Source organism: Microchirus variegatus (assembly GCF_963457635.1).
Source record: "Microchirus variegatus genome assembly, chromosome: 10".
In the NCBI taxonomy this organism is placed as follows: Eukaryota; Metazoa; Chordata; class Actinopteri; order Pleuronectiformes; family Soleidae; genus Microchirus; species Microchirus variegatus.
In genome coordinates, this window is record NC_139811.1 from 16789752 (window position 1) to 16802213 (window position 12462).

Sequence of the window (12462 nt, forward strand, 5' to 3'; positions counted from 1 at the left end):
TTTCTCTGACAAAATGAGGTCCAAAAAAGGAGAAAAAAAAAGTTATTTCTTTCAGAGAAGAATATAACAACAAACTGCTTCAGGACTGAAATGATTCAGTTAAAAAAAAACAAAAAAAAAAACATTCTCATTAAAAAACGCCTCCTGTGCCAACCCACACGCTCTTTTTGAGTGGCGTTTGAGTTCAACAGCTACATGTTTTTTTACACAGAAAGTGGATTCAATATGAATATGTGTATGAAAGTGTATAAAGCACTTTCGGAGTTTCTGAAGGTATGCGTGACCATGGCCGCCACCACGAGAAAAAGGGGGGGGGGGGGGGGGGGTCATCATGTATACATCAGTCACTTACCCAAATCTTTGGATCCTTGACTTTCACTGGCCAGTTCACCCATTCTGACCAGAGCATCAAAGTAGCCTTTGGCAGCAAATGTCACACCTACAAGGAAAGAGAAGGTAAATGTTACAAAAACAGCGCATTTAACTGACAAATAAGGTTTGTGTTAACTGAGCGGACATGTTTTTGGCCAGTGATGTAAAAAAAAAAAAAAAGGAAACCACTCTTTTCTTCCGTCTTCTCCTCAAACGTATTCCATGCAGTGAATCACAGCTTCTTGCCATCACCACTGATGATTCCTCCTAATTACTCAACATCATCTCATTGTTGGCGCTCTGCATGCTTGATTGCAAGGAGGAAATTATTTCCAGACAGATTATCTGTGCTTGCTGGGTGAACGACGACTAAAAGCTATTTTTTTTGTGTGTTGTTGTTTACTGGTTATCATCCAACTGGAAAGAGGACGTTGGTTTATTTTAATTTAACCCCAAGGTATTAAGTTTCCCATTTAGAGTTTTTTAATTAAAGCTGCAGCCAGCGAGATACTTGGTTTAAATACAGTCTCACGGGTGAGATTGCTTACATTTTCCAGGTGGCCTCCATCTTAGAGCAATCTTTGGTATATATTTGGTCTTCTCTCCAACACCATATTTTAGCTTTTAGTCTTCATGTATTGCTCTAAATTTGAGATCTTATCTGGTCGGAAGATCCATCACGTTTTCCTGATGCGCTCATTGTGAAAGATGTTGATCTTATTCATGTCACTTTTTACGTGCCAGCATTCTGAGCCGCAAGGAGTCTTTATCAATACCACAACTGTAACGGCCCATAAATGTATCGCGTTTCCTCGCTCACTCATCACTCACTCGCCTTCCACCGCTTTATCCTCCACATGAGGGTCACAGGCTGCCAATCTGGCCAATCCCAGCTGACGAAAGGTGAAAAGGCGGAGTACACCCTGGACAGGTCGCCAGTCCGTCACAGGGCCACATAGAGACAAACAACCATTCACTGTTAAGGCCACATTATACTTCTACAACTGTGTAACACATTATCCAACTGCGTAACCACGGAGACCCCTTGAGCCCTCATAGTTCTAAACGTGGCGCCGGATACGCACTGCAATTTCCCGCCTGATCTGTAGGGGTCACTACGCAAAGGTTGCCGTGTTTCTGGCTAAAGTGAACAATGGCGTCCGAGGGAGAAAGACTGCAACTTTTGATACAAAAAAGGACTGAGGAGACGTGTCCAGAGGTAGTATGTACGTCCACTAAATGTACCGAGGCTGATGGAAGGCGAATTTAACAGTCTTATTGGACCGATGAGGGACATGGACGAAGAAACCCACTTCAGGTCCGAATGTCGGCTGGCAAATTTGATGAACTTCTACGCCATGTGCTACCTCATATTAATCATCAGGACACCCACTGCATGCCCGTTGATGCCGCCCAGAGACTGGCTGAGGAACGATCACAGCCCTTGATGGAGTGCCGGACACTTAAAAAATATTTCATGCAGTCTCTCTCCGGCTACGTAGAGGGCTCTCTATAACAGACATAGCGCACTTTACGCAGGAGTATAAATTGGGCTTTACACTCTATGGTCAATTTGCCTAATCCCCAAATCTGCATGTATTGTGGGAGAACATGCAAACTCCATGCAGAAAGGCCCTTGTTCCAACTGGGTCACTAACCCAAGTCTACTTGCTGGAAAGGCACGAGTGCTAACCACTACACCAGCCGCGTGACCCGTATTGTGTTTCCTGACTGCTCAAACTAATCTGTTCACTGATTAACCGATTTAGTAAGGAATCCCTAAAACAAGGCGTCACGTGCACGACACGCACAAACATCACACAATGCTTCGGCTGTAAATGTAATCTAATCAGCACCAATATCTCTTATTCTCCGTTGCCGACTTGAAAGACCACGAGTGTTCCTGACTACACAGATCAATAACCAACCTCTGCCCCCATTATTTCCACTGCAGGCCGGCACAAGCCAGCAAAGGTCAAACAGGACAGAGTCCGTTTCCAGTGGTCTCTGCCCTACTGCCACACAGACTGCCAATCAGTCCATCTCCCCGGTGAATAATGGTTGTTGCATTTTGGAGGTGAATTCAACAGCAGTCCAGGTGACAGATGGGGGCCCTGTGCCTGCAGACAGCTGCCAGGTGAGAAACACAGTTACAACAATAGCCTGGCAGGGGCAAGCTAATTCAAGCAAACAGATGTAGCCCTGCGATAGAGGAAGTCTCCCAGGCTGGAAGGCGCACAGCTCTGCGTCGAGACTGAGGGACATATGCTAATGCTAATCCCAATTACAGCGGAGTCGACGGCAGGAGGATGCGGCGTGTTCCTTCCGCTCTTGCTGGGGAACACCTGAGAACTGAGAGCCGAGCCCCCCAGAGCATCACAGCTGATTTCTCCCCATTATGCCAAACAGACCTCCTGCCTCGCTTGATGTGGTAAACTGTGAGTGAGTGAGTATGCGTGCACGTGTGTGTGTGTGTGAGAGAGAGAGACTGTACAGTGAGAGTGCATACATGTGTTTTTTGTGTGAGTGGGAGCTGCAGCACAATTTCAAAGAGCTCTCCAAGTACAGTAACTGGCAGTTCCTACTTGCTGCTGCTGCTTTTGAAGGGTGGGTGTGTGTATTCAAAATTGAAGGGTGGCTTAGTTTATAAGCTGGATCTATAAGGATACTTAACTTTAACAAATGACATGTGGGGCGAGGGGCTCACAGCAACAGACAGACGGGATTATCACATCTCTGATTGCAAGTCAGACAGGCGACCAGTTGGGGAGGAGCAGAAGGGGAGGAAGAACCATTCTACTCTGCCACCCTGTACCTGTCTCATCCTCTTCATGCTGTCATAAGGATTGCACAATAAGCTCCAGACTGTGTTTGTCAGGCAGTTGGACTCATTCAGTTGTATTGCATCTGTTGCTTTTACACTTACCCGGTGCTGTGAGATTTAGCAACTAACTGCCGTGTCGTAAACAAAAATAAATAAATCACATTTTCAGATCTAGAAAGCCTACCAATGAAGCCCATTTGTCAATTTCGGTGTTAAGTAATTTCAGTGATTGCACCATGTGGGTGGATGTGCCTCTTCCTCATCCCCTGCAAATCAAAGCCTTTTTAGACCTCGAGCAAATCTGGCTTTTTAGTGGCATTTTGTGTTTCCCTGAATACCAATCCTGTTGAAGCCATGTCATGAGACCACGTGATAGAGACGTGCTCGCTTGGCAGGAGGATAAAAATCGTCCTTCTCTTTAGTAAAACAAAAGGACATATAGGGAGACAGATACGTACAGGAAGAAAGAGAGAAAGAATAATAAACAGGGAAAGTGCTGCTTTGGCCGTGTGCCTGAACCTGCAGCAAAATGCAGAGAAAATAAATGAGAAAAAAATACTTACTGGCGAGGGCTTTCTCATAGTTCTTCCCCATGGCAACAAAGTTCCGTAAGCAGGGGTTGAACTGCTCCATGATGGTCTAAAAAAAAAAAGAGATAGATGGGAGGTGAAGGTTTCGCTTATCAACGTAGTGTGGTCAAGGGCAAAGAGAATATACTTGCACCCTGCTTTATTAATCCTGTCATCCTGTTACAGTTCCTGCTTTTCTGTCCATCTGTCTGACATACACAAACCTCCCCTCAGCTGCATGAAATATGTCTCACGCAAACAGCCATCGACAAAATCTTTGGGCACACTCAGTGCTCTTCTTGAATGTTAATATAGGACAGAAAAGGGCTTTATACACCCACATCCTGCCCTCTGATAGTGAGAATAGTTCAGGTGGGAGGGGGCAGTATGGTGGTGGATTATGATCTAGCAGGCTCCAAACAAAGTGATGGTGAAAAGTGTCGTGACAGGGATGCCTATAGTTCCTAGGCCTGTGTATTGGTAGGAATGTGGTAATACAGCGCATCGACTAATACAGGGGTGAGAATATGATATTGGGATTTTAAAAGCAAGGTAAAATCATGCTGCCAATAATAGTTCTGCTTCAATAATGCTTCAAATAATCAATACAGTACCATGTCATTAAATAGTACTACATTAACTGCTTGATTAGGGCATTAGTGATATGATGATGGACACGAAGGGTCGCCATGGCTGCTAATGAGAGGAGCCGTGTAAATTGTACAGCAGCAGGAGCTTCCCTGGGAAAAAGTCATTAGACGACATGAATAGATGGCAGTGGTGGTCGCTGGTGTTTGAAACAGGGGAAGCTCACTTCAAGCCCAGTTATTTATACAGTACATACATTCTGCAAACAAACAAAAAGAACAAGGAAACGCGATAATTATGTAAATGCTGAAATGCTATAATACCGTTTTTATTTGTATGTTTAAAATATGACCAGCTATTGTAAAATCCACACAGAAGAAAAGGCTCTGCTGTTGTGCATGTTTCAGCAACACTGTCAATGGAAAACTGGTTCTGCCTTTCAGACAGCTCCTCCAATCATCTCGCAGAAGCCCAGCGTCCGCACCTGCCCACCCTCCCGTCCACTCGCGTGGAAGCCCAGCCTCCCAGGAACTGACGTTTTTTGCCAGATTTGTCCGATCACTGTCGAGCTCAATTGGTTTTAATGCAGAGGCTGCTAAAGGAATACCAAACGAATTCTGAACAAACTAATGACACGTTCTAACTGTGCTCTAGTGCCATTTAATACTGAAATGTAAATCCAACACAGTACGTATTTGACGACATTTTAGAGGAAGCTGAGCTTCCCTTGCCGTCTTTCCCCAGATTTCCACTGGACGCTTTGCAAATAGCTTCCACTCTAATCAATAAGAGCATTTCCACTAGACGCGCTTGCGGAACGTCTCAGCAGCGTCCCAGAAGCGGCTCGCCGCGCCAAATCGTTCTTGATAGGTAGCAGTTCTATTTTTGCCGTTGCCGCTGCTGAAACGCGTAAATTTCAACAGAGCAGATCGCACCAGACAGGAAGTCCGACACAGACTCAAAGTAAAACACTTCCGCCCCCTTTCAAAATAAAACACAATACGCAGGTCATATAGCCCGTCACAACTTCACATCAACATTACGTTGTGACCGGTGCTACCAGGTCAACAGTCAATTAATCAGAACGTCTCGGAGAGTCATAATGTACAACGACAGACTAATTGTTGAAGTGGAGAAACATTAAATCATTTATGACACCAGATCAACAGTTCTTCCACGTCGGAGAATGAAAAGAAGCTGTGTTGTTGTCGTTTCCTTTATACACACAGTCTATCGCGGGATCTTGCGAACTTGCGTCCGTTCGAGATTATCGCGTGACAACGCGGCCGGTGGGGATTGCTGCTGGGCAGAGGTCGAAGTAGAACCTCGTGGCTGTAACGTGTCCAGTGGAAATCCGCCTTTAGAGTCATCGCCACTGCCAGATACCCATCACCCCTAGAAAACTCTGCATAGCCAGGCTAGTGACCTTATATTTGAACAAAAGCATGACCCTCGCACTGCATTTGTCCTACTATTTATGTCGAATAAAATATCTGCTCCAGGTTTATTCAAGACATGGTTGAGCATTACATACACATGTTGTATGAATTAAACTCATTAGCAGTTCGCAAATATGCAAGACCAATTTCCAGCCACATCATTCAATCCATAGTCCTGACATAAAAACAACAAATCTGGTGGTGCCTTGAGACCTTTACACAGTACTGTATACTTGAAACTACATAGGTGTTATACCAGTGGTTCTTAAACTTTTATACCGAGTATCACTTGAGAAAAAATATTGAGCTCTTGAAGTACTACAATTCCAGACATCAAAATACAGTGGCATAAATGGGCGGACAAAATGTGGCATAAATTCCCATTAAGATCATTTGCTTCACATTTATTCACAGAGTGAATAGGAGGGCGATATTAGGTGACACTAGAGTTCATATTCCACTTCACTCTGCTCACTTGTCCCAGTATATAGCAAGTACTTTTGCTATTCATCCAAGTACCGCGAGAGGAACATCGCGTGCCACCGGTGGTGCATGTACCATTTGTTTTCTATACTGGGTGGTGGTTTGATCCCTGGTTCCTGTTATCTGTGAGCCTTGGGCAAGACACTGAACACTTAAGTGTGAATGGGTGTGATGTAAAAAGTATTATATTCACAGCAGATGCGTGAATGTGCATGTGTAGGCAAAACTGTGGCACAAGCAATGTCATTATATAACCCTATGTTTATGAAACCTTAACATACTGTACCTTGGTATTGTACAAAAACAGTAATTATGATAAATAGTCTGCGTAAACAGCACTTCATTAGAACATAAATGAGTGAGCTCAAGTTCATTGTGAAAGCAGATATACAGTAGCTTACTACACTGCAGACCAGAGTCAGTTTAAAAATGAAGAGATGGCCGACACCTTCCACCACCATCGTATCCTCTGCTGCTCGTCTACCTCTTGTCTCTATCCTCCTCCTGTGCTCCTTCAGGGCTTCCTCCAATTAGCCGCTCCCCAGTCAGCTCAGTCAGGAACAGCCAGGGGACAGAGACAACACACAACACTGCTGCAGCAGCAGTCCCCACACAAGCCATCAATACTGCAGGAGAACACTTAATAATCTACTTCCAGCCTGAAACCACACTGAGGCACAATGATGCAGTGAGGAGGTGCCACCGGTGTCAACCTGAAACAACCCCAGCCATTCCTGAAAACCATATTTCTCATCATACCGTCGGTCAGACCTCGGCATCTTTCCTTTCGCTTTCATCTTTACTGTCCGTCTTTTGTTTTGTGTGTGTGCGTACATGTGTGTGGTTCTTTTTGTTTTAATGAGGGCCAATATTATCATACGACTGCGCATGTGGGTGTGTGCACTTGATGTGGTGTGTATTCCGTCAGGAATCGCAGTTCAAGTGGTTTGAGTGCAGCACAACATACACACCCCCCAATAGGAATAGCAGTGAGTCAGAAAACAAATCACAGATACTTTCATTACCGGCAGTAACTATTTTACTACGCCACACACCATCCATACCTGCACTTGCATCTGAAGCGAGTACAGAAACAAACAAAAAAATAATTGGAATACAAAAATAGGGACACAATTATAAAACTCTCAGTTGCAAATTATCCTGAATTACAACAGGAAAAAGATGCCGGTGGACACAAATGGGTATTGTTCCTCGTAACAAAACAATTACTTTAATTGCAATTTAATCTATTATTTTTGTGATTAACCATTTTGTCAAAATGTAAATAGAATGGTTGCCTGTCTGACGATGTATAAATATGATGTAAATAGAATAAAAAAATAATAACAATTTCACTGCTTGCTTGATTTTAGAACAATATAAAGATAACTGGAAAAGCTCCAGGTCTTTGAGGAGGTAGAAGGAGCCATAGTTTCTATTATGTTGTTGATTTACTGCGGTTTGGAGGCATATTGCCAACCTCAGCAAATTGTATACAAGAGGTTTAAACATTGCCTTAGTCATTGAGAAAATGGAACACAGAAACAACGGTAAGCAAAAACACAGGTCAGGTGTTACTTGGTTTCCCCTGGGCATTAGTTGGTTTAAATTAGAGGTCACCGTCCTCCCTATTAAGTTCCCACTCCTCTGTGAACTGGGTCTAGTCCCCAAGCAAAATGTAATCACAGCCACTTCACTGTGCAACGGCTCAGCAGCTCTCAGGAATAATGGCGAGAAACTTATTGCGAAAGCACACAACACTTGTTCCAATCGGTAAGACAAAATTCTAAAAAATAAAACATTAACATAATATCCAAGATAAGACAAACACACCACTGATTTTTTTTGTTTTTCACAGAGGGCATCTGGTCAGCATTTTGTGTTACTTAAACTCTCTTCCAAAACTACCACAAACCAGTAGCCGGCTGAGCAGTGTGAACTAATTTGACGGCAACAACTATGTGCCTTTATTTACCATCTGGCTCCGTTAGTCTAATAGGATGGGAGAATAATTGGAGGAGAGTCCCGTCTTCGCGCTCACAACAAGGTATCCCCACTCTCTGCTGCCTCTGGGAAGATAAAAAGACTAACACGTCCCCCGAGGACCTCGCTTTACCAGCTTACTGATGCGAAAGTGCATCTCGTGGAAGATGATGTGGTCACATAAATGAGTGCGTCACCAACACGCTCGTATTCCTCCTGTATGCGAGGTTGCGCTCACGCGTGCACACGCATTAATACAAGTCGTCTAATAAAGAGCGGTAGGAGGATTACATAACAAGGCAAAGCCCAGTGCTGCATCATTACAGCACATTCTCCCACTGAGGAGGTCAATGGAAGCTGACACACAACTGATGCTGAACACACAAACACAGAAATCATGGACCGACTTAAGACGAATAATTCCATAATCAGCAACTAGTCGAAGCAAACAAACGAGGCATTAATTACAGCACGTCTCAGACTTTTTTGCATTTTAAATGTCATGCAGCTAAGGGGAAACCAGCGAAGTGCTTTTTCCATTGCTGCTAAATGTGTCATCCCAATTCTCTTGTACTACATTAGTATCCTAATTGTGGTAGCTAATTGGGAAATGGTGCCACGAGGCATTTGAAGTTGTGACATGTAGAGAGAGAGAGCATGAGCGAGAGAGATATTAAAAAGAAAAGTGCAGATGCAATATATTTCAATAATTAGGAGGTAAAGCCTTGAAATCCCTTCTCATTCAGAAAAAAAAAAAACCCTCTGTATCACCTTTCAATCACAGGAATAATAAAATGAAAAACATGTCACAGCTGCTAAAGTAATCTTCTCCTTTGGCGACATGGACACGCTGCGCATGACACAGCAACTGAATTAATTCATTATGAGCACGTGGGGTATGAATTAAAGTAGACAATTAAAAGGTGGACGGGAAAATGTCTCCTGGAAAATTAATCAAATCTGTCTGACACCCAATTGTGCTGTGAGGTAGTGACACAGAAGAACACGAAGAAGAAGTCGGGAGCACGCGCACAAAAGGCAGCAGATAAAAAGGGAAATGTTACGAGGATTTCTCTCTAACTGAATTTCTCTCATTGTCTTGTTGGAAACAAGGTCAGGAGTAAATGAAATAAGTCGTCCATTCAAACTATGAAACACTCGTCCCGTCTCTGCTCGTTCTCGTCACTTCTGTCACACACGTAATCCTACGCACACGCAGACACAGTAATGACATGCAAAAGGGGGTAATTTCAAAGAAACACCAGCTGATTAGAGCCAGGGGGAATCACGAGCAATCAGAAGCCAGGATGCCATCATCTGCTCCTCTCCGTCTTGCTCATTTCTCTAGACTTCCCAATTCTACATAGCAACCAAGATGCAGGCCTAAAAAATGCTCAAGATCAGGAGTCCTGAAGCCACCAACTTCTATATTTTTGAGTACGGACTGCGAGGACTTGTCATGCAGTGACAAGCGGCAGAGGCAGCCGAGCCAAGTAATGTAATCAGAGAGGAATGTAAAGAAAGTGGATAATGTGCGGACAGACCTAATGACAACCTATTATAGTTAGCCCTTTCTTTCTTTCTTTCTTTCTTAATAAGAAGCACCATGCGCATGTGTGTTTGTGACATCGCTCCATGAGCTGGGAGACGGGCGAGACCTTTTTACGACAAACTATTTACTGTGCCGCTGTGTAAACTGGCAATTGTGCAATGCTGCTACTATTATGCAATTTCGTTTAAATTAACAACAGCAGTAGTATTTGTGGAAGAGACATTTGTTGAAATAGTGTAATCCTGTAATGTAATGTAATGAATAAATCTTCGTCTATCGTATAATATTGCATATAAAAAAATACATTGATCTATATGCTGTGGAACAACTAAAAATATAATTTATTTCCAAACATTATAGCTACATTTGAACAAGCAGTGCAACAGCATCTGAACGTAAAGCGGACCTAGACCGGAAGTTCCAATTAATGCTGTTTTTTAGTTTGCGTCATTACCTTGTTTACGAAGCCCTGAAGTTTCGAAACAAACAGTTCAGCTACTGCTGAGAACGCTGTGTTTTATTGTAATCTCGGGCTCAGCGAGATCTCTGAAAAAACCTGGTCCGGTTACGTAAACAACAGTTCTCCTGAACAGCAGATCCTCCTGCTCCGGGCACTAGTCCGGGCACATCCGGTTGCGTACATTGAACCGCAGAAGAAGAATAACGTCCGTTGTGGAGGTGTTTTACGAGCGACAGTGTCTTCTGACTCTGGGTCAGACTCCGGGTCAAAGTCATGAAAGGGACTGCGGCGGGGAGTCGTGAAGAAGCTATTTTTAAACATTGTTAAAACAATGTTTTGATAATGAGTAGCAGTGCATCCACCGTTCCAGAGGGGGGCGCTGCGCTTATGAGAACGGATGTGCTGGATAGTACTGGCCAATCACAAGACTCTGTATTCTGGGGGTGAAAGTTCACTCTGAAATCTCGCAGCAGAAAAACAGCGGCAGAAAAGAGGATTTCTATCAGCTCGTTTATAGCAACTAGGAGGTTTTTGACCATAAAAACAAGTTAATATATGTAAGTAGACCTCCATAACTGACATTTATGTGCAACAGGACCACTCTATGTCACCTTTAAAACAATGTTTTGATAATGAGTAGCAGTGCATCCACCGTTCTAGAGGGGGGAGCTGCGCTTCTGAGAGCGGGTGTGCTGATTATGTCACTTCCAGGTACTGGCCAATCACAAGACAGTTGGGAAGGCTCTACACTGGCTGGCCAATCACAACACACTCCGTCTTCTGGGGGTGAGATTTATGTCTGAAATATCGCGGCTGAGCACAGCGTCAGAAAAGACAGATTTCTATCGGCTCGTTTACAGCAACTAGGAGGTTTTTGACCATAAAAACAAGTTAATGTATGCAAGTAGACCTCCATAACTAACATATATGTGCAACAGGACCACTCTATGTGAGCTTTAAACAGTATTTGAGGGACAGCTCGGGTTGAACAGTGTGGAAATAAAGTAAAAGAAGTAAGGTTGAGAAGGTTTGGTCACATGCACGGGAGGGACAGTGATTATATTGAACAAAGGATGTTGAAGATGGAGCTGCCTGGCAGGAGGAAAAGATCACAGAGAAGGTCCCATGCATGTTGTGAAGGAGGACATGAGGACAGACGGTGTAACAGAAGAGGACACACGCAAGGATAAAGCAAGACGGAGAGTAAAGGAATTGTATATGTTGTAACCATTATACAAAAGTGGTAGTGTTGCAGTCTGTGGAGAACATGTGATTATTTTCTTAACAGCTGTTTATTTCTGTTGGCCTAGGCTCTTCTCCCCAGTGAGTCACTTTGGTACCAAGGCTGGTCACAGCTCATCACAAATTGCTTCCATGTCCTAACAATTCCTCTCCCTGCCATCACTGAGAATGTCAGACTTGTATGCTGTGTCGGAAAGAGAACAGGCACTTGCGAAAGGTTGCATTCCAAATAGTGTTCCGTTTCACATGGAGAAAGCCTAGTTCATTTGAGGATCATGTTCAAAAATAGGCACAAGTAAGTCAGTGATTTACCTTCCTCATAAAGGGATGGAAGCAGCACTTTGTGTTATTACAACACCTAAAAGACAAGCTCGAGAACTTGAAGGAGACACATCTGTACAGAAAAGCACACAAGAGAGTACAAACGTACTGAGAGCAAAGGCCAGACAGGTGTACACTTTGAAGAAGACCGTCCTTCTTGCATACCAAAAAAAAAAACTGCTAATACTGCAGTAAGCACAGCATGTGCTTTCAGTGAAATCCAAGAACACCATATGAATATTTGTCTCCCTCCAAAGAAGTTCAACACTAAACTCCACTGTTGTTTTGTTGGAAAACGTTCAAAATGTCAATTTGCAGATAGAGCAAATACTAACATTTTCAGTAATGTAGACCGGCACATATCTCAACACCATAATAAATTATTTTCATGAATATCCATGTATTATTTTTGGAGTAACTGACGAAATACAATTATTTTGACACGCTGATGACACATTCCTGGATAAGTCCTTTTGAATTTGTATTAGTGTATTCTGCTCTTAATCCATTTTGCACCACTGCATAGTTTGTATAGCTTTTTCAAAGTCATTGGTTAGATTCAAAAAATCTCCTTGTGGTTCTGATTATACAATGTTTGTCCAACATCCATCCATCCATTCATCATCAAC

At 43.3% G+C, this 12462-nt stretch overlaps 1 protein-coding gene across 1 annotated transcript in view; it reads right to left on the reverse strand.

The window, feature by feature from the left end:
* The window catches only part of LOC310933518 (BAR/IMD domain-containing adapter protein 2-like), a gene marked incomplete at both ends in the record, with an annotated part of 55609 nt that overhangs the window by 36077 nt on the left and 7070 nt on the right, over positions 1–12462 (reverse strand). The window contains 2 exons of the mRNA XM_083897027.1: positions 353–439; positions 3760–3835. Coding sequence (XP_083753153.1) covers positions 353–439; positions 3760–3835 — 163 coding nt within the window. The remainder of the gene's footprint in view (positions 1–352; positions 440–3759; positions 3836–12462) is intronic.